Source organism: Neoarius graeffei, chromosome 7 (assembly GCF_027579695.1).
Source record: "Neoarius graeffei isolate fNeoGra1 chromosome 7, fNeoGra1.pri, whole genome shotgun sequence".
Classification (NCBI taxonomy): domain Eukaryota; kingdom Metazoa; phylum Chordata; class Actinopteri; order Siluriformes; family Ariidae; genus Neoarius; species Neoarius graeffei.
In genome coordinates this window covers 52,234,654-52,258,282 of record NC_083575.1, presented here as the reverse complement: position 1 = coordinate 52,258,282, position 23,629 = coordinate 52,234,654, and the positions used below count along the sequence as shown (strand labels likewise).

The following is a 23,629-nucleotide window of genomic DNA, read 5'->3' as shown; positions in this document are numbered from 1 at the left end:
ATACAAAAAAAAGTATGAATTTTTGGCTTTCCGTGTTTAAGAAATGGGCCGCAGAAAGACAAATAAACACACACACACACACACACACACACACACACACGCACAGTACTGTGCAAAAGTCTTAGGCATTTTTGTTCATCCAAACTTTGTTATAGATTTCTATTTTATGACTTCTACATTATTGAGTCGGAACAAAAACATTTTAGAGTCCAAATGTTTGTTTTCCAGCACAAAATTAAATTTTACAGGAAAAAAATGTTTGTAACTGAGCAGCATATTACATAAGAGACCACTTTTCAGATAAAAAAAGAAAACATAATGAAGGCTGCTGGGTTTTTGGTGCAAAATTAAGACACGAGTGTGAAAATCAAAGTGTCCAGAAGAACTGGGGCTGGTTCTGTAAGATGCTCAGTAAAACCTACAGCTCATTTTCTTATAAAACTGCACTCACTGTACCTCAGACTACTATTTTATTTTTTTTTTTTTAAAAAGGTCATCTTACACCAAGTATTGAATTTGTTTAATTTATTATGGCTTACTGCTGTTTATAATATATATTTTTAATATTGAAACATTTAATTTCTCTATTTTTAAGCCATTTTTGGTCTACAGCATTTCTTTACATGTGCCTAAGACTTTTGCACAGTAGTGTGTGTGTGTGTGTGTGTGTGTGTGTGTGTGTGTGTGTGTGTGTGTGTGTGTGACTCCTTAAGCTATGAGCTGTTATATGTTTCAGTTTATTTACTATTTCATAAGGATTAGTGCATGTATTAATTTATCATTACAAACACATTCATTAAGTCTTAATATTTGTCTTATTCATGGGCCTTATTGTAAAATGTTTCCTGTTTTATTGTAATATGTTTTCTGTGTAAAATGCCCCATGTAAAGTATAGAGAAGATTCTAACTCTCGTGTGAAGAACATTTATATTTCTTTTTCCACTTTTGTTATAATATTGTGTTTCCTCACATCTTCTATTAATCCTATTCAATTCTGAGGGCGAGCTAATAGCTGGATTGAAGGGATTTCGATATTAAAGCACACAAAAAGCCTCCTTTACTTAGACCATTTATCAGATCCATTAGATACAATACATTTTGAAAAGCTGGATGTTAGGGACATAACCATATCTCACACCGTACTGCTCGGGTCGCCAGTCTCTCACACCTTTGACCTGATGAGCTAATTTGATAATCGCTTGTCCTTCTGCTCAGAAGCCTCATAAGTCACATACGGTACTGCTTAGCAGATGTAGAGTGCATGACATTTGAACTGTAGAAGTCGTAGTGTGCAGGCCAAGGTTTTGAGACGGCATATACTTGTATAAGAAAAAAAAAGGACAATATATCCACTTGTCTTCAAATTCTCTCTGCTTTTTACTGAAAATACAAAACCTCTCATGTGCAAGCTCCCTTTAATGCAGTTTCTGCTGCAGAAAAGTGCTCAGCTCAGTTAAATGGATAAACTGGTATTTCAGCCTTCTCAATGCATACATGCTGATAGTTTAACATAGCTGCAGCTGCATAGTAAAAAGGCCAATTTGGTTTAGTACGCAGCTTCTGTTGCACTGTTCTCTAGCTATTGAACTATACTATTATATAGCTGCGTGATGTTTAAATCCTTAGGATAAGGTTCAGTGCTAGAGGTGCATAATTTATAACGGGCAAGTGGATTAATTGTGCATGCCTCAGCAAATATGGTATAACATGCCTTGCATATAACACAGCAAGCTCTACTCCTGCATTTTATCAGGAGTGTTATGTCATCAGAATCAATTTTCCATTTAAAATGTCTTCACAGAGAACTAATCTATTATAAGCCACAGAAAATAGCCATTAATTCCAACAATATTGGAGTGTGTGTGTGTTTTGTCCTTGAACTGGCCTCGAATATATACCTTGTTTTCTTGTTTCTTTGTTTGCTTGTTTTTCTTTCCAGGGCTGCATCCCATTACACGGCTGCCAGGTCAACGAGATAAGTGCCAATCCTGATGAGCCTGGACGGCATCTTTTTGAGATAGTTCCAGGTGAGTTGGAGTAAAGCAATCTGGTTGTTTTTTGAAGTGCCCATGTGATCGCCCTAAAGCTCACCTTTAATGTAAGCAGGAAAGAATTTGGGAAAACGAGCTCCCAGTCAGGGCAGTGTTCTGAAAGGGATCAGAACATTGCAGCAGATGATAGACTGCTTCCTCATTAATGCTTTATTCACTATTCAGCACAGTAAGGCTGCATGAAGAACATTTGTGACAACTAAAGAGTCTCCTCTGGACCTCTGACGGCCATCAGTCACTTAGAGTAGCCTCTCTCAACCGGGGTGCCGTCTGGCTTCATTAGGGGTGCCGTCAAAAAATTATATATTCTAACATTGAAATAAATAAAATGAATTAAAATAAAAAAAAAACGATAGTTACACTAATGCAGATCATCGCCGCCTCATGCATCATCAAAATTTGTCTCACGGCCCCCTTTCCCAAGTCACAACGTCACTGCCGGGATCAGCGTATGGTCAACGTGACTGTGTATATTTTATATGGGGGTGCCTTGAGAATTTGCATACTTCTGAAGGGTGCCGTGACTGAAAAAAGGTTGAGAAACACTGACTTAGAGCACGAATTCCTTGTGAGCTCATTATACTCCTTTGCAACTGTCACAGTAATGTCCTCTGTACAAGACCTTTACTAGTTTGCAGACTTAATCTACCATGCTGTCTTATCAGCTATTCTGTACCCCGCTGAACATACCAGCTCAAGAAAAAAATCTAAGAAAAACCTCCAACAATTCCAAACACTCCTCTTACCTTCTGTGCTCTAGCTACAGGTACACACACATGCAATCACATCTGCTGACACAGATTCTGTTTATCTCTCCTGGGAGCCACCACACACTTTGATTCATCTGTTCACGCGATATGCAATGTTTTGAAACTGTTACGAGCTGTTTGATCATCTTTGGTAATTGATAGTTTGCTACTGCAGGAATCAGTCAGTATTACTGTATAGGCTTGTGCATGCGGCATTCACATGCATCTTTCCTTAGGTCTGTGGTGTGGAAGTGGTGAGTTTACTGCCTTCACGTGTGTCCTCAGTTCACTGTTGTCAGTGGGCTCGTCTTGGTTTTGATAACTAGCTGTGGAAATATTAAGAACTAGTAATGCAGGATGTTCCGGTTCTAAGAAAATTCATGATGAACTAAAAATAACTTTGGAAATTCTGTAAAAATTGTTTAAAAAAACCAGTCATTTTTAATTTAGTCACTTCTCTATCTATCTATCTATCTATCTATCTATCTATCTATCTATCTATCTATCTATCTATCTATCTATCTATCTATCTATCTATCTAGGGTGTTTCAAAAAAATTTTGTATTATTTGAGATGTAAATAGGGCAACAAGGTGGTGTAATAGTTAGCACTGTCGCCTCATAGCACGAAGGTCCTGGGTTCGAGTTCAGTGGCTGACGAGGGCCTTTCTGTGTGGAGTTTGCATGTTCTCCCCGTGTCTGTATGGGTTTCCTCTGGGTGCTCCAGTTTCCCCAACAGTCCAAAGACTTGCAGGTTAGGCTAACTGATGGCTCTAAATTGACCGTAGGTGTGAATGGTTGTGTGTCTTAGGCCCTGTCCACACGGCAACGGATTCAGGTGAATCCGATACAATTGTTTATCGTTTCGGCCTGGCGTCCACACGACACCGGCGTTTTGGGTGCCCAAAACGCAATCTTTTGAGAACGGGTTCCAGAGTGGAAAGATCTGGCAACGTTGCCGTTGCAAAGTCGTCTGGATGAGTAGAACGGATTTGTTTACGATGACGTCACAACCACATGACTGTGAGTGCTTCACGCCGGGTAGAAGTGTAACAAACTCGATGCGAGTTGTCAACAAATCCTATAACTTGGTTCATGAAACGCACTTACAAAATATTTTCACTATGAATATTTATTGTGTAATGGTGCAAAGTGAGAGAGAGAGAGAGAGAGAGCCAATCCCGCCAGCAAAAATAGGGAAAAAAAGGAGCAATCTCACCTCTTCAGATGTTGGTTTAAGTCCTACAATACATTCCTCAAAAAGGTCGTAGAAGAACAAATTAATCCATCAACGTGTAGCATTCAATTTATTCCGGACCATTAAAGACGCCGCCTTCCACGTAGAATCATACGCCATCCTCGCCGCCATATTGGATGGGTCAAAGCGGAGAATAAAGATGCCTCATTCATGTGCTGCGTTTAACTGTACCAATAGGTTTACCATCCAAACGAGATCACATGGGATTACCTTTCACAGGTGAGACTGGAAAAATACTTTTCATTGTATTTGGTCATTATAATGTAATTTTACAAACAGATTTTCCTGACTTTGTGGCTAATATGAAGTCTCGCGCATAATAGTTTATGCGCATGCGTCCTTACTTCTTTTATTGTTCTGGTGTCTCCGAAGGGACTGTCTTACAGTGCCCCTAGAGGTGTGGCATGTGTATTGCATTGTTTTCAGCAAGCGTTGCGTTGCCATATGGACCTGATATTTTACTGATCGTTGCCCATTTGGACGCGATATTTTTTTAAATAACATCTCGTTGCCGTTGTCGTGTGGATGTAGCCTTATGTGTCAGCCCTGCGATGATTTGGCGACTTACAGTATTCAGGGTGTACCCCACCTCTCACCCATAGTCAGCTGGGATAGACTCCAGCTTGCTCGCGACCCTGCACAGGATAAGCGGCTACAGATAATGGATGGATGGATGAGATGTAAATATCCCAGAAACTACACAGTCTAGGCAAATGAAACTGAACAGGCTAATGTTGAACAATATAAAATTTAGTCCTCAAAATTTGAATGAGAAATTCAAAGGTATGTGGATTCCATGAACGATTTCACAAATTTCCGTCTTGTTCGACTGTGTTCGAGCGTACTCTAACACACAAAACACCTTTTTGTTTCCAGTGAATGGCATTTCTATACCGAAAAAGATAAAAACAAAAAACATTAAACACAAAATTTTGACCTGTTTCCACACATGCTGTTAAAATTTGAGGTCACTTGAATGAGAATTGGCAAAGTTATTAAATTGTGAAATTATATCAAATTTTTTGAAACACCCTGTATAACTGCTATGTCATTACTCTGATATTTCATCAGGTCTGAACTGGTCACAGCACATTCGAATTATGTAGATTGCATAGTCACTTGCCACATTTTGTTGGAACACGTAGTGCTTTGCCTGTTTATTGGGATACTTTTTTTTCGGTGCCTAGCAACATGTGGATTGATGTAAAGTGCTCCTCCTTTTTGTCGTAACTATCTGATGAGGGAATTCTTTCATTTACACCAAGTAAATATCACAAGCTGGTGCTATATCCATCTGACTGCAGGGTTAAAAATGGCTGCTGTTGAAGTGCACGTGGCCACACTTGGAACAATGTTCTTAGTTGTGGCCATGCAGAGTTCAAATTCACACCTTTTCTATAAGATCTCATTCTCAAGTCAATCTTTATACATAACGACAATAACAAAGCAAGTACGATGCCTGACAAAAGACAGAGACTGCATCCAGAGGGAGCTGAAAGTCTACAAACCACTGTTAAAATGGCAGGTTTTTGTGATCTAAAAATGAAACCACAATGAATTATATTAGATCTTTTTTCACCTTTAATGTGACATAGCATCTGATAAAATTCAAGTAATTCAAAATTCAAGTGAATCAAATTCAGTCTCGTATTCAAAAGTAATTATCATACACCTGACATCAGTGACGTGATTCTGATTAATCCCAGATAAAGATCAGCTATAGGATTTCTGTGGGATCTTCTTGGTTTCATGCGAGTTCTGAAAAGAGCTTACAGAGCACGTACAGGATCTCATTGTTGAAAGGAAAGGAGTACAAAACAATTTCCATAACATTAGCTGTACCATGGAACTCTGAAAGCCATTATCAACAATTGGAAGCACCATAGTAACATAACCAGCAACAGAATGTACCTCCAAAATTGACACAAGGATAAGAAGAAAACTTATCAGGTAGGCTGCCAAGATACCTACAGCAACATTAAAGGAACATCTGGCAGGTACTGGTCACTCCCGGCATGTGAAAACAATCTCTTGTATTCTTAACCTGCCTGTGCTCTGGGGTAGGGTGGCTAGATAGAAGCCCATTCTGATGGGGGGGGGAGACCTCCAAGCCCACCCAAATTTTGCTAAAATTATGTGGTAAAATGTTTTTAATGTGATGAGACCAAGGGAGAACATTTAGGGCATAATTCTAAAAGATATGTTTGGCACAAAAACAAGACAGTTAAACACCTAAAGAACATCATACAGAAAGGCATGGTGGTTGGAGCATTATGATATGGGATTGTTTCTCTTCAGCTGGCACTGGGGCTTTGGTTAAGGTAGAGAGAATCATGGGTGACTCCTTTTTTGGCATAAAACCTGCAGGCCTCTGCTAGACAACTGAAGATGAAGAAAAGTTTTTCCTTCCAGCATGATAATGACCCAAAGCACAAATCCAAATTAACAAAGTAATGACTTCAGAAGAAGATGATCAGTGTTTTGGAATGGACGGGTCAGAGCCCAGATTTAACTCCTATTGAAAACCTGTGGAATGAGACGAAAAGGCCTGTGCACGGGCGATCCCCAAACTGGTTACTAGATCTAGAGCATTTTTGCAAGGAAGAGTGGAGCAAAATTGCCGGAGCAAAATGTGCTGTTAGTTTTTTAGACTCTCTTAGTCTAAAAGAGTTCACCCACCCAAAAATCAATCAATCCAATCAATCCAATCAATCAATCAATCAATCAATCAATCATCAGTTCATTTTTTTCACTTGAATTGTTGGTTGGTGTATCACATTAAAGGGTAACAGATCTACCCATTATTTATCTTGGTTCAATTTTTTTTTGAACATCATAAAACCCTGCAATTTTAACAGGAGTGTGTAGACTTTTACAGCCACTGGATGAATAATTATAAGGAATGACTATTTCTACAGTGCATTCCATGATTGTTTTTCCATGGATGTCAATAAATGTATATTGTTTACCAGCAGGATTAATCTGTAATTATCCTCCACCCAAACGAAGTTTGGCAGGGGAAATAGAAACAGGTTCCGTCCGTCCGTCCATCTGGTCATGTGTTTGTTTCCAGGCCATATCTTTAAAACTACTGAAAATCTCTTCATAAAACTTTGTATACATATCACGCAATATGTGAATTGGTGCCTTTTCCTATTTTGGATTTTTGAAAAAAAAAAATTTTTTTTTCAAATTTTTACACAGAAAATAGATTTTGACTTAGTTTCTAAGAGCAATGTTCATTTCCGGAGCATATATCCAAAACTATTCATGATACGGATTTGAAACTTGGTATACGTGTTAACAAGGTGATGTAGATGTGCCTTTTCATACTAAGAAATTTGCGAAATTTAAATTTTTCATGTTTCCATGGAAACAATTTCAGACTTAGTCTCTCAGGTTAGTCTTAGGGGTAGGTTTTGTTTCTGGAGCAGAACTTGAAAACTATGAGTGGTATGGTCTTGAAAGTTGGTATATGTGTTGATTTAAGTAATGTATATGTGCCTTTTGATACTAAGAAATGTGAGAAATTTGAATTTTTAGCTCACCTGGACCAACGGTCCGGTGGGTTTATACCATGGGCTGCTGAGGTCAGTGTAAAGAGGTAGGGTTGGTTTCCTGCAACAGAACTTGAAAAATGTGACAAATAATATCTTGAAACTTGGTATATAGGGCGGGGGATATAGATGACTCTGTCTTCTTGTTCTCATTGCAGTCAAGCACAAAGGCTGTTGACTGGCATCAGAGTGTCACCTTAAAGCAAGAAGGTTCTGGGTTTGAGCCCACCAGCTAACGGGGGCCTTTCTGTGTGGAGTTTGCATATTCTCCCCGTGTCTGCGTGGGTTTCCTCTGGGTGCTCCGGTTTCCCCCACAATTCAAAGACATGCGGTTAAGTTAACATGGGGCCGCTTTGGGTTGTAGTGCCCTTGGGCAAGGCATCTAACCCTCCCAAAACTGCTCCCTGAGCACTGTAGCATAGCTGCCCACTGTTCTGGGTATGTGTGTGCTCGTGCGTGTGTGTGTGTGTGTGTGTGCGCGCGTGCGCGTTCACTGCTTCAGATGGGTTAAATGCAGAGGGCAAATTTCACTGTGTGCTTAAATGTATGTGTGATAAAGTTGTTCTTAAAAGTCTCTTAGATTGCTGACCCTTACATTTAATGGGGATTCTTTTTTTTTGTCATGTGGGAAATAACCAGCCAGTGTGCTCTGTCATACAGTGGCTATTATATTGCAGGGAACATCCACTTCTTGGTGGTCCTCCATCCTGGATTATCTATGGCCAGATGAGCACTTGTCTGTGTTCCCTTCCCATAAAGGGCTATAAATGTTTAGTGTGGTGGTTGAGAAAGTGTTTTAAGTCAATTTACCTTTAGATGCACTTTAAAACGAGAGGCTTAGCGAAAGGATATGAGGCTGTTGCACTTTGTCTTGCAGCATCTATAAAGGAAACTGGAATTAACCTTAATTTATGTACATTTCCCATCATTTTAAATTCACTCAGAAATCCAAACTGTAATGTTTTGTCATTTTATATTTTCACCGGCATTCAACGATTTCAAGAGCTATGTTTCTGCTTTTCTGCACAACCGCTTCATGTTTAAAAGTCCTTAAATGTCCAGCTCTTTTTGCTTCACATGCACTGGATGTCAGACAGTCGAACAATGGCTCCATTAATGCCTGATCTTGACACAAAAGCAGGAGCAGTGAGTGGAGTGAGGCTGCACAGTGGAAGTCTGAACTGAGCATGTGCTTGTGGTTGGCGGTCATTTGGGGAAGACTCATGTCGGGTTTGCAGTACCTTACTGTACAATACAAGCTCAGAAAACACCAGCTCCCATCCACAACACCCCCCTCCCCCCGACACACACACACACACACACACACACACACACACACACACACACACACACACCAGGTCCAGTACTGTGTAATCAAAGCATCTGTGTAACACGTAATCGCTGTGTGGTCTCTGAAAGTATCTTCAAAGAGATGTGTGCTTAATTAATAAGCTGTTTAGTTTAATAGTGGAAATAAGATCCGAGCAACATGCAGAGATATGTGCATCGGGCTCGAAGAAATATTAACGCACTCCCATGTAAAAGTCACTTTTACACTTTTATACACACACACACACACACACACACACACACACACACACACACACACACACACACACACACAGATTGATTAGCTCTTTCTGTTTGTGTTTGGGGGTGAGGGGGCGTTTGCACTGTTTGGCAAAGATGTGCTTGGTGGTGGCGTGTCTCATGAGGGTGAGTGAGGGCAAGCCAGAGCTCCACTCCCAGTCTGGAGGGGCTGTGTGTGTGCGCGCGTATGCACGTATGGGTTTGAGTCTGTGTCTGCCAGAGCGAGGTGCCGGCAAAAAGAAGGGAGGGGAAAAGAACAGAAAACTTCCTTTCTGAATGAATGAATGAATGAATGAAGCAAATGAAGGACTTGTTTTTCAGGTTTCTGGCTGTAATGCTACGACTTTGGTTCTTTTTGGCACTCTTGCTCTCTTTCTCTCTCTCTCTTGCTCCTTCTTCCTCGTGTGCACTTAAGTGCCCCTGGCACATACCTGTGTAAAGGATTCACCTTCCGGGAGGGCCATGGGTGGAACTGACATGGCATTTGTGTAGCTGAGCCCTCGGCGGCTGCTGTGTGCCAACATGGGGCTCAGCTGCTGCAGAGTGCAGGAGCACCACACTGCTCAGCTTAAGGGTAAGCTTTCTTTCCTCAAACTTCTCACTCAGGATCTGTGTGCACTCCTCCTCCATCCTGTGCCTTTATCTAAGAAAGAGGAGATTACGACAATGGACATGGTTTCTCTTTGGGAATCCTGCCAATACTTTTGTTGGGATTTATAGGAATAGTTGGAGCTTCATTCATTCTGCTGTGAATAATTGCTGAGTTTTGAAATAAGCTGCTGGTGGTAAAGACTGGAACATCTGGACTGCCAAAAGCACGAAAAAGGATCCAGGATCCAGGAAGCTGTGGCTTCACTTGTGAGCTATTTTTATAAGTATTTTTGGAAGGCTTTGTAACAAGCATAAGGGCTGCTGGTGAGACAGTCTTGCATGAATGTGTCCCTGTAATTTGACATGAAGTGTGCTGAAAGGTGTTCTACTGCTCTCTGATCTGACACTACCATTTTAACCCTTTACTTCCCAATTTCTCCCAGCTATCATAGCTAGCTGGAAGAGAATATGTAACTTTTTTTTTTCCTTTTTTTTTCTTTGACTTTGTGTTAATCAGAACGGCTATTTTCTGTCATGTGGCTCATTTTGAATCAGTGTTTATGACTATCGTATTCCTAATACAGTCAGAACTTTGCATGCACAAATATGTTGCATGCAGAAACAATCAGTATAGCTGTAAAATAGAGTCAGTGGGTTTACTGTGCACTCAGTAACATCAACTGAGGCTTAAACAATGCCTCGAGCCACTGTATGTGGGTGGAAACAAAGTGGAGGAAAATAACGAATTGCCATGCAGGCGATATAGGAGAGTTATGGCAGTTTCCCACAGACTCTTTGTAAATTTTATCAAAGCCCTCTGAGGTAACCTAACAGTCTGCATGCAGAAATGGAGCACTGCTGAGTTTGCACTTTTTTTTTCTGGATACTTGATATAGCTACAGTGAAAAGGGGAAGCCTCTGAGATCAGACCAGAAAAATTTCAGGCAGACCACTAAAACTGTAAAAATAGAAGAGCAAAGGTCAGTGCTGATTTTTTAATACTTTTTAAGCTTTGCATGTGCAACATTTCTTTCTTTCAGTCTTCATGAATCAATCCTTCAGATGTTTTCAACTGCTAAGCCAAAAACACTATAGTGCCAGTTAGTGATCACATTTTTGCTGATGGATTTAAAAACATTCAGTTTTTCTAAGTGAGGTCAGAAAAACTGATACGTGAGCCTCGCTACTTGCTGTTAGTGGCACAGTGATATCCGAGTTCAGCATGATTTCTAAGTGCAACTGGAAGGAGCATTTGGATTGGTTGATTGCACAATGGCAGCCTTCACTCACAAATGTAATCCTCAACATGCCGTGAATCTGTCTTGATCTGGTTTTGGAAACGTTAATCCACCCCCCTGTCGACCTAGTAATATTTACGGAAATCTTTTGTCACAGCTCCAGCGGGAATCAGAACGTGTTGGGATTTACGTGTTGTGACTGGTTGTGATGTTGCTGGCGGTGACGTAAATGATGTCGTGATATTGTGATGGCACTACTCCTGGTGCCTCAGTGTAAAACAACAAGCAAAGAAAATGTCAGCAGATACAGTGAGGGCGCCATATCCGCGAGGGATATGTTCCAAGATCTAATGCGGATAGCCGAAACCGAGGATAGAAGCGAACTATATATAAAGCTTGTTTTTCATATACATGCCTACCGTATGATAAAGTTTCGTTTATAAACTATAAAGAATCTGATAAACAGCAGTAACTCATAATAAAATAAAATAGTTATAACACTAAACTGTAACAAAAGTTATGTGAATGTACTCTCTCTCTCTCTCTAATGAACAAGATTCTAACATTTCCACTTAATATTTTTTATCACAGTTGAGGTACAGAGATGGATGCAAGTGCAGAAACCTTTTATTTACCCAGGATAGTCAAAACAACGGGCGGCACGGTGGTGTAGTGGTTAGCGCTGTTGCCTCACAGCAAGAAGGTCCGGGTTCGAGCCCCGTGGCCGACGAGGGCCTTTCTGTGTGGAGTTTGCATGTTCTCCCCGTGTCTGCGTGGGTTTCCTCCGGGTGCTCCGGTTTCCCTCACAGTCCAAAGACATGCAGGTTAGGTTAACTGGTGACTCTAAATTGACCGTAGGTGTGAATGTGAGTGTGAATGGTTGTCTGTGTCTATGTGTCAGCCCTGTGATGACCTGGCGACTTGTCCAGGGTGTACCCCGCCTTTCGCCCGTAGTCAGCTGGGATAGGCTCCAGCTTGCCTGCGACCCTGTAGAAGGATAAAGCGGCTAGAGATAATGAGATGAGATGAGTCAAAACAACAACAACAAAAAAAACCCACCAGGCATGAAAACACAGGATTAGAAGTGAGGAAAACAACCATGATCAACGGCGTAGAAAATAAAGACAAACGCAAGACAAATGAACAGAAGCAGGGGTTTAAATAAGGCGAGTAATAAGTGAAAGTAAAAGTAGATGCGTACAATGAATGCTGGTCTATATGCAGGGTGTGTAGTTTGAGGTGTAATGCTTGTATTTTTGAGCGACTCAGTGGATACAGCAGACTTACTTTATAAGCAAAAATGTTATAAATAGCCTTTGCTTGAACAAAACAAATGTTCAGAAACAGGAAGACAAGTCTCTGATGCAGCTCGACTCGTGAAACATTGGTTATTAGCTAATGTCTCAGCTTCGGCTTTTCATAACAATGGGCTTGCCACCTTGTGAATTATATGTCATATCTGGTCTTGTATGGCTTGTGCACCGTAGCATTCTGTTAATTACAGTCAAGTGGGAATACATGATGCTGTTATGGAAGGCTGAGTGGGAATGAAAATTTGTTGTCTATTCCATGTTGTTTTTACCTCATACAGTAATGGATTTCACATGTGAAAGGGTCTCGAGAGAGCGTGAGGTGAGTTGGAGACTGTGCCACACAGGAAGTTTGAGTAATCATATGGTAGGGTGGGGTGGGGTGGAGGGCGGTGAGCTGATGTAATTGTTGTGGAAGCAATAGGAAATCTGGACACAAGAAAGCTGGGGGGGGGGGATCTCCAGCATAGATTAGCATCCACTTGTTGGGAGGAGACGTCCAACAATCAGGCCATAAAGCAGTAGCTCACAGAGACAAAAAGAATACAGAGCATGAACGTCTGTTACTGCATATTGTAGTCCTCCAGGAAAGAGTGCAGAGAGCTGTTTCACTGTAGCATGTGATCACAGCTCTTCAGCACATCAAACACATTGCTTCCTACAGACAATATCTACAAAAATCTCTCAGCTTTGATTCATTTCAAGGTTTAGTTTAAAGCATTTAGTGCCTTTGAGGAGAGAAGCGTGATTGTTGATTTTATTAAAATCACTCCCTTTCAAATTACTGGTTTGATCTAGACTCCAATTTCTCATCTTTTCCAGCGCGTGGGGAGGGAAAGGCAGAATTTCACCTCATCAAAAGCTTGCGTGTCTTTGGTGAATTGCATCCAGGATTTTTTTTTTTTTTAAATCTTAAGCCTGAGGGGCCAGAGTGCTAGATGTCCTCCACTCCACTATCACTGCTGGTCAAAAAAAGCCCTCTGCCTAAGGGAAGTCTGTCGTGTGTGTGTGTGTGTGTGTGTGTGTGTGTGTGTGTGTGTGTGTGTGTGAGAGAGAGAGCTCCTGATTAAACCTTACAGTATTACAGTAAGTACATGCTTATTGTAACTTATTCTGTAGAACCTCACATGAAGAAATACAAAATGTGTGTAGTCTAATGTAATATACTATAAGTGCTAATATGCACAATTGAATAACAAAATCTGTCCACATTACCTATAGTAGTATGTTCAGCATTGTGAGCATACCATTCTCATTATATGAGGCATTTTAAAGCAGTGTAGTGTAAATATTTGACTCTGAACCATGTCCAGATTTGTTTTGTGCCTACAGTAATAAGTAGTGGACATTAAAGCAGATACGCAGAACCTCATCTCATCTCATCTCATTATCTGTAGCTGCTTTATCCTTCTACAGGGTCGCAGGCAAGCTGGAGCCTATCCCAGCTGACTACGGGCGAAAGGCGGGGTACACCCTGGACAAGTTGCCAGGTCATCGCAGGGCTGACACATAGACACAGACAACCATTCACACTCACATTCACACCTACGGTCAATTTAGAGTCACCAGTTAACCTAACCTGCATGTCTTTGGACTGTGGGGGAAACCGGAGCACCCGGAGGAAACCCACGCGGACACGGGGAGAACATGCAAACTCCGCACAGAAAGGCCCTCGCCGGCCCCGGGGCTCGAACCCAGACCTTCTTGCTGTGAGGCGACAGCGCTAACCACTACACCACCGTGCCGCCCCCTACGCAGAACCTTTATTTTTAAATACATTTCTGAGTGGATAGTATCTCCATCCTTGACTCTTCTATGCCGCATAAATAGGAATAAACATTTTTTTCTTTTGAGAGTTAAAATCGACTGCAAAGTTGGCATTCGAGCTGCCCCGCTGAGTCAGCCAGCTCTGAGTGTGTGACGTCACAGCGGTAACTGGTTTTAAGGCCGAAGCCTTTTACAGCTATAGACCAAAGTCGTATAAATAAAAATGCATGGTGAAAGTAAGAAATGCCGTTACCGACTTGCTCAACTAAGACTGATTTGACTTCATTGATTGTGGGTTGACGCTCATTAAAACAGGATAGGTGTTATAACTTATGCAACATACATGCATGCATTTTCACTGATAAAACATAAAAGGCTAATTAAATAATCAGATGAACTGTGACAATCACATTCTGAAGCAAATTAAATAATCTTATACCGGTAACTTAAATACGCAATACAAGTTACATGTATTAATCTAAATGCAGATAAACGAGTGTTGTTGTTTTGTATCCAAATGAGTGTCGCATCTTACCCGTCTGTGTTCTTGCTTCTTGTTGGTGCAACTGAACTTACTTTCCTTTTCTTGTAGTTTTCTTTTCCTTTAATTGTTGGTACTGCACCCTCTTTCCATAGACCCCTTCGCATGTTTGTAAACAAACCGACCGTTGCCAGGATGCGTGCGCAGCCTGGACCCAGAAACAATGACGCTGCCCATAGACCGGCATTATGAGCTGTCAGATTATGCCAAACAATTGTCGTTACAAGATCGAGAATGCTACATAAATAAGTTAACTCTCACAAGTGGACATCGCCTACCGGATCTGCATTTAATTAAAGAGTGGACGAACGATGTTAGTAAGTTCCCTGGTATACAATGGCCAGATATATACTCGTACCTTATTGACAAGACTTCAGTGTACACCCACGAAAAACTTCGTGCCTACAAGTCTTTAGACGCATATGATTATGTTATGTGCGGGCATGTACAGAACGTGTTTTATGCTGAAATTGTTTTAATCAAATTATGCCAGTGATGTGATGGCAATGTGGCTTTAGCTACAACAGCAAATACCAACACTAAACAGCAATTTGCAGGAGGTAATGGCATGAAAGGAATGATAGTGTAAAGAGTGCAGCTAAGAGAAATCAGAGCTGCGTAAAAAGCGAGAGGCAGAGACCAGAAATGAAACTGAACGGGGCGGGAGCTAGGTTAGAGCAGTCAACGTAAGTTGGCATTTAGAGTGAGGGCACACAATTTTACCTTTCCATCCTTGCTTTAAAATTGTGATTTTCGGCATACACAAATAATGATGGCACAAAATCTGGACTGCTTGAGTCAAGCGAGACCTCTCCCACAAACAAAATTGCATGCAAAGCTAAGTTAACATGCTAACAATATTCATTACATTGTGTAACTATGACCCAGCTAATCAGACAAACGTTACCAAAGTATTTTGCTACATCAATAAACGAAGACTAGAAAGAATAAAAAAGAAAGATTTAATAAATAGCCTGATCTTACTTGTGATGAAGTGGGCGCTGCAAACCCGCGCATTTTTGATGGTGCTTTCATCCCAGTCTACACGTTTGATGGCTTGTAGCCATAGACGTCGGCGATTTTTTTTTTTTTTGGAAGGGGTGAGATCCTGCTGGAATTCTGTACATTTTAACCCCATCACTGCTACGATTCTGACACCCGAAAACACAACAACTAGGCATTTCTGAGTCTTTTTTGGGTCCAGGCTGCGTGCGCAATTTCCGCTTACGTATGAATGACGTTTACTGCGAAGGGGTCTATACGGGCTTATAGCCAACGCTCCTCAACAGATCAGAGGTCTCGTACGAGTCTTCAGTAAAATGTGCAGCGCAGAGGAGAGACCACTTCATAGGCGCCCAATGAGCCCGTGAACTTCTCACAAAACGCGTCCAAATCTTTGCAGTTTGAACATTCTTGGGCCATGAATGCAACATAAATCCACCTTCTGTCGTGTTGCTGCACCGGCCAGCAACACATCTATGTGGCATGGCGATAAATTAGCTCAAAATGGAGGCTCGGAGTTACAGTCAGCTCTGTGTTTTAGTATAGCAGAAATGGCGATGAGGGCGGCACGGTGGTGTAGTGGTTAGCGTTGTCGCCTCACAGCAAGAAGGTCTGGGTTCGAGCCCCGTGGCCGGCGAGGGCCTTTCTGTGTGGAGTTTGCATGTTCTCCCCGTGTCCGCGTGGGTTTCCTCCGGGTGCTCCGGTTTCCCCCACAGTCCAAAGACATGCAGGTTAGGTTAACTGGTGACTCTCTAAATTGAGCGTAGGTGTGAATGTGAGTGTGAATGGTTGTCTGTGTCTATGTGTCAGCCCTGTGATGACCTGGCGACTTGTCCAGGGTGTACCCCGCCTTTCGCCCGTAGTCAGCTGGGATAGGCTCCAGCTTGCCTGCGACCCTGTAGAAGGATAAAGCGGCTAGAGATAATGAGATGAGAAATGGCGATGAGACCGATAGACTTCCTGCGGTGACATCACAGAAGTCAAGGTCATTCACTCAGACCTCTACCTGTATGAATCATTTTAATCATAAAAATTACTCTATTAGATTTATTGTTAACGCATAAAACTATTTCTGTGCCATTCTTGAGGTCTCAAGGCATTTATAAACAAAAAGTGAGGCCATGGTTCTGCGTATCTCCTTTAAGCTCTGACACTGTTTAGTGCTTACAGTCATCTGGAATGTTAACAATGCACATCGCAACTCCACTTTTAAACAGTCTACCACCATGACCTTCTATCACAAGGGGGGGAATGCTGGCCATCATAGTAAAAGCATTGTGCACTGAGGACACATTGCACGCAGGCTGGGAAACTGTTCTGACCCAGAGTAGAGCTGCACACATTAAAGCATGACCATGTGAAACACACGGATATCAGCACTGGTGTGGAGCACAGTTATGGAGGTCGTTCTTTTCTCATGGGAGTCGAGAATGATAAAGCCATGGAGTTGAGATAATGTGAGTCAGCCAGCCAGTTTATAGTGTTTGGGGGAGAAAGTGTTGACCCAGATGGGCAGCGAACATGACCATGCATCAATACCCACTGCAAACTGCTAGGTATATTAAAGGAACAGTCCACCGTACTTCCATAATGAAATATGCTCTTATCTGAATTGAGACGAGCTGCTCCGTACCTCTCCGAGCTTTGCGCGACCTCCCAGTCAGTCAGACGCAGTCAGACACACTGTCACTCCTGTTAGCAATATAGCTAGGCTCAGTATGGCCCATGGTATTTTTTGGGGCTGTAGTTAGATGCGACCAAACTCTTCCGCGTTTTTCCTGTTTACATAGGTTTATATGACCAGTGATATGAAACAAGTTCAGTTACACAAATTGAAACGTGGCGATTTTCTATGCTATGGAAAGTGCGCACTATAATGACAGGCGTACTAACACCTTCTGCGCGCTTCGGCAGCGCATTGATACGGAGCTCAGATATCAATGCGCTGCCGAAGCGTGCAGAAGGTGTTAGTACGCCTGTCATTATAGTGCGCACTTTCCATAGCATAGAAAATCGCCACGTTTCAATTTGTGTAACTGAACTTGTTTCATATCACTGGTCATATAAACCTATGTAAACAGGAAAAACGTGGAAGAATTTGGTCGCATCTAACTACAGCCCCAAAAAATACCATTGGCCATACTGAGCCTAGCTACATTGCTAACAGGAGTGACAGCGCGTCTGACTGACTGGGAGGTCGTGCAAAGCTCGGAGAGGTACGGAGCAGCTCGTCTCAATTCAGATAAGAGCATATTTCATTATGGAAGTACGGTGGACTGTTCCTTTAATGCACTGCATGATTCTCATGACTTGTTCACATGAAAGAATTGACCCTGATTTGCACTCAAACTACAAACATTTCTCCATTTTCCATGGTCATTACTCTTTAAAAATCAAAACAGTAATGATATGTGTTTTAAAATTTCCAAGGCCTCATGTAAGTGTTAAGGCATTTCACTCTTCCTCCCCAGTACTTTTGTTTCTATACATCTACCAAAAAAAAAGTGATGGTACGTGTGTGTGCTTCTGCTGAAAGGCAACGTTAAGACAACGCCTTCCATTTCCTCACTCTTCTCAGTCAGCTCTAAAGCCAGAGTAAAGATAGAACACAGCCTCTTCAGGGAGTAGCTTGGATGTCAGCTTGCATAGCGCTTTATAAACTAACATGAACCAAGCCTCTTGCACCATAAGTAGGCACCTAGAGTAGATTATGGAATCAGCCATCCACAAAAACCTGACCTGAGCTTACCATAAAACTAAACCTGAACTTATCGCAAAACCTGATCTGAACTTGAGGGAAGAGAAGGAGGGAGGGACAAACAAACAAACAAAAAAAAAGGCCTGATCTGAACTTACCGTAATGCCTAAATTGTTTTGGAGGTAGGTGCAAGATGAAACTCATTTTACTTTGATTCCATCTAGTGGTTAGTAATTAAATTACAGCTTTATCAAAAGTGGGTCAAACATCCAATTTTATGAGACATTGTCTAGTTTTGACACCAGTTACTAACAAAAATCAGTGGCTGTTGTAAGTTTGCTATTTGAGTAATGTGAAAGTGACTTTTTTTTCTTGTGTTGAATAGGTTTCTGCCGCTGACTCAAAATCCTGATTCTAATCCTACAAAAATGTTTTCAGTATTTTTTTGGTGACTTCTCCTGTATATTATGGATGATTTAAACCTAAACCTGTATGCATGATAAATTAGATCAAGCAAAGACGCCTTCATTTAAATTCAAATCATGAAAGTAAATGTTTCTACATTAAAAAGTCAGCGCTATTTATAAAAGTGTGCAGTAATAAATGAAATGATATTTTGCTTAAAAAAATAGTCTCAGGAATAATGAGTGCAGTTTTATAAGGAAATGAGCGGACATGTTTTACTAAGCATCTTGCAGAACCAGCCACAGTTCTTCTGGACACTTTGACTGTCACACTCGCTTCTTAATTCTGCAGCAAAACCCAGTAACCTTCATTTTATATATATATATTTTTTTTGTCAGAAACTTGGTCTCGCATTATATGCTGCTCTCTTTACTGACGTACAAACTTTTTTCTGTTACATTTAATTTTGTGCTGGAAAACTATTCTAACTAATCTGGGGCGTGTTTTTGTACTGACTCAAGAGTGTAGAAGTCATAAAGTAAACATCTATAAAGTTTGTACTAAAAAGAGGGTGCCTAAAACTTTTGGCGTAAAGTAAATATACTGTCTTTTTTTTTTTTGTGTAGTGGAATGATGTACAACATAAAATCCAAGTATTTGTTGCACAAGCATTCTGAAACCAGACACGTATAGCACATCTAATTTTGGTTAAATGTTCATTAGAAAGTTTCACCCTTGACCAGATGCTTTTGGTAGCCATCAACAAGCTTGAAAATATAATTATTATTTGGATATTCTATGATCTATCTGTTGGGATTAAATTTAAAATAGATCAGTAAATCGGGCACGGTGGTGTAGTGGTTAGCGCTGTCACCTCACAGCAAGAAGGTTCTGGGTTCGAGCCCAGTGGCCGTCGAGGGCCTTTCTGTGTGGAGTTTGCATGTTCTCCCCGTGTCTGCGTGGGTTTCCTCCGGGTGCTCCGGTTTCCCCCACACTCCAAAGACATGTGGTTAGGTTAATATGGGACGGCCTTGGGCTGAGGTGCCCTTGAGCGAGGCACCGAACTCCCGACTGCTCCCCAGGCGCTGTTAGCATGGCTGCCCACTGCTCTGGGTATGTGTGTGTGTGTGTGTGTGTGCTCACTGCTCATGTGTGTGTGCATGTGTGTTCACTGCTTCAGATGGGTTAAATGCAGAGAGGAAATTTCACAGGTGTGATGAATAAAGTTGTGCTTTCTTTCTTTCTTTCTTTCTTTCTTAAATCGACATTGTGTGTCTGAGAGCTAAATCAGAGTATTTCTGAATGGCCATGTAACAGCGATGACCACATTTCTTTGTATTTGGGGATGTTACATTAATTGAGCTGGACATAATTTGTAAAGGTGGGCGGCATGGTGGTGTAGTGGTTTGTAGTGTCGCCTCACAGCAAGAAGGTTCTGGGTTTGAGCCCAGTGGCCAACAGGGGCTTTTCTGTGTGGAGTTTGCATGTTCTCCCCGTGTCTGCGTGGGTTTCCTCCGGGTGCTCCGGTTTCCCCCACAGTCCAAAGACATGCAGGTTAGGCTAATTTGTGGCTCTAAATTGACCGTAGGTGTGAATGTGAGTGTGAATGGTTGTCTGTGTCTATGTGTCAGCCCTGTGATGACCTGGAGACTTGTCCAGGATGTACCCCGCCTTTCGCCCGTAGTCAGCTGGGATAGGTTCCAGGTTGCCTGCGACCCTGTAGGACAGGATAAGCAGCTACAGATAATGGATGGATGGATAATTTGTAAAGCCTTGGTGGTGGATTGATGATTGACTTTGATAAAAGAAAAACTCTTTTTGAAATCTACAGGAGGTTTTTTTTTTTCTATTTGAAGTGTCAGTAAAGCCCTGCTATGATGAGGTCAATAATTTAATCAGTTTATTAATGATTAATCAGTCTATTTAACTTTGAGCATTTTATATTCCCTTTGACTCAAACTGTTGACATGTATCAACCTGTCTTGCCTGTTTCAGAACCCCTCTCTCTCTGTCTGTCTGTCTGTCTGTCTGTCTGTCTGTAGGTGGCACAGGAGAAAAGGACCGATCAGCTCCTAGCCATGATGCCTTCCTTCTTATGGCAAACTCCCAAAATGACATGGAGGACTGGGTTAAAGCCATCAGACGTGTCATCTGGGCACCTTTTGGCGGAGGTAGCATATTCAACATGTCAGTCAAAGGGGGAAAAAAATCAATCAACCAACCTACGCGCTTTTCTATTCCTGTCCTTTTGGATGATGTATCATGTGTTGCTTCACTATTTCCTTCACTGGTGCACAAGCTCACACAAATAACAGCTAAACACACAGAGCCTGCTGCCAAAACGTCTCTATTTTTAGGCATCATGTTATAGGCCTGATGCATGTGAGGTTATTTTATACTTCCTGTGTACAAATGAAAGTAACCAGGATATTTTTTTTCCTTGACAGTTAACAATGTGGCACAAGCCAGACGTGTGCATTGTGGATTCCACAGAGAAGTGCTTAGACTAAAAACAGCACAAAAGCCTTCAAATGTTCCATTATAAAATCATCCTGTTAAGATATACTTAGTACACGCATGGTTCAACATTCTTTCGGACTTCTAGTAGGATAAGTGTGTGAAGAGGATAATCTCACTTTCTGCATTAGGCCGTTATTTGTTTTATATACCTTTATTTGCCTCACCTTATCAGAAATAGAGTCGTCAGTTTTTGGAGACTGTATATTTAGCTGACAGACATACCACAACACCACTATTTACACTAGCTGGACCAATCACAGGCAAGATGATACCTGTCTGAGTGCCTGTGGTTCAAAACTCCACCATCTTTTAGCTTGGATTACAGCTCCTAAAGAGGATGGCAGAACAAATGCTCCATTGTGGATTAATTGGACATCCATAGCAATACAACACATTTGCAAGGGCTTACTGGGATTTTGTGAGTGACATGAACGTCTGAATGGACCTGTAATGTATCTTATGTCTGAGGCTAGTCAGCTGCTGTGTAGCTCTTGTCTGTTCACACACCCCGAGCTGCGTGTGCATCACGGTTGCAGAGGAGGTAGGCCACATCAGAGTCAGTGCCAAATCTTAAATGCAACTGCTAACTATATTTGTGGTGATAGATGCATGTTCTGGGGCTTAGATGGCCTTGTTAAAGGTCATACTACGTTTGCTTATGTTGTGAAAGGGATCTTTGGACAGCATCTGGAGGACACAGTACAGTATGAGCGAAAGTTTGGGACCCGGCTGGCACCTCTACTGGTGGAGCAGTGTGTGGACTTCATACGAGAACAAGGTTTGAAAGAGGAGGGCCTCTTCCGCATGCCAGGACAGGCAAACTTAGTCAAAGAGCTCCAGGATGCTTTTGACTGTGGCGACAAACCTCTGTTTGACAGGTAGGATAAGATCCTATGAAAGATGTGCAATTCAAATATCAGCATATACATTTTAGTGTTGAACTTAATATTACTCTGCGTGCAGTGTTTTAGAAAGCTAAACTTCATGTGAACAGTGAAGATCAGTTTATGAAGAACAGGCCATACAATTGGTTTCCATGGTACAGTAGAGTGAACTACTCAATGATAAATGACGAGACTTTTCAAAAACTGTTGAACATAATAGATCTAGAGGATTTAAAAATATTCTGGTTTGCTGTGTTCAGACTGTCAGTCCAAATCTGTTTTCGCATATCCAATCTGAATCCAATCTTCCTGATTGACTGTCCACATTATGCACTGCTCAAAAAAAAATAAAGGAACACTTTGAAAACGCATCAGATCTCAATGGGGGAAAAAAAACCATGTTGGATATCTTTCCTGATATGGACTGGGTAATGTGTTAGGAATGAAAGGATGCCACATTGTTTGATGGAAATGAAAATGATCAAACTACAGAGGGCTGAATTCAAAGACACCCCAAAAATCAAAGCAGCAGGCTAGTCCATTTTGCTGAAATTTCATTACAGCAACTATGGCCCCCACGTGCTTGACAAGGTTGTGGCATGCTCCTAATGAGATGATGGATGGTGTCCTGGGGGATCTCCTCCCAGATCTGGACCAGGGCATCACTGAGCTCCTGGACAGTCTGAGGTGCATCCTGGCAGTGTTGGATGTACCAAAACATTATGCCCCAGAGGTGTTCTATTGGATTTAGGTCAGGCAAGTATGGGGGCCAGTCAATGGTATCAATTCCTTTATTTTCCAGGAACTGCTTGCATACTTGTCGCCACATGAGGCCGGGCATTGTTGTGCACCAGGAGGAACCCAGGACCCACTGCACCAGCATAGGGTCTGACAGTGGGTCCAAGGATTTCATCCCAATACCTAATAGCAGTCAGGGTGCCGTTATCTAGCCTGTAGAGGTCTGTACGTCCTTCCAGGAATATGCCTCCCCAGACCATCACTGACCCACCACCAAACCGGTCATGCTGAATGATGTTGCAGGCAGCATAATGTTCTCCACGGTGTCTCCAGACCCTTTCACATCTATCACATGTGCTCAGGTCGAACCTGTTCTCATCTGTGAAAAGCACAGGGTGCCAGTGGTGGACCGGCCAATTCTGGTGTTCTATGACAAATGCCAATCAAGCTCCACGGTGCCGGACAGTGAGCACAGGGCCCACTACAGGACATTGGGCCCTCAGGCCACCCTCATGAAGTCTGTTTCTGATTGTTTGGTCAGAGACATTCACACCAGTGGCCTGCTGGAGGTCATTTTGTAGGGCTCTGGCAGTGCTAATCCTGTTCCTCTTTGCACACAGGAGCAGGTTACCGGTCCTGCTGATGGGTTAAGGACCTTCTACGGCCCTGTCCAGCTCTCCTAGAGTAACTGTCTGTCTCCTGGAATCTCCCCATGCTCTTGAGACTGTGC

The 23,629-nt window shown here is 41.9% G+C and overlaps 1 protein-coding gene across 6 annotated transcripts in view; it reads left to right on the top strand.

Annotated features, from left to right (window-relative positions):
• Positions 1-23,629, top strand: part of arhgap22 (Rho GTPase activating protein 22) — a 55,267-nt gene that overhangs the window by 16,605 nt on the left and 15,033 nt on the right. For 3 of the 6 annotated variants that reach the window (XM_060925923.1, XM_060925922.1, XM_060925924.1), the window contains 3 exons: positions 1,941-2,028; positions 20,800-20,928; positions 21,948-22,155. In XM_060925923.1, coding sequence (XP_060781906.1) covers positions 1,941-2,028; positions 20,800-20,928; positions 21,948-22,155 — 425 coding nt within the window. Of the gene's footprint in view, positions 1-1,940; positions 2,029-9,520; positions 9,780-20,799; positions 20,945-21,156; positions 21,819-21,947; positions 22,156-23,629 lie in introns of those variants that run through there. The other 3 variants (XM_060925925.1, XM_060925926.1, XM_060925927.1) reach the window with 3 other exon arrangements.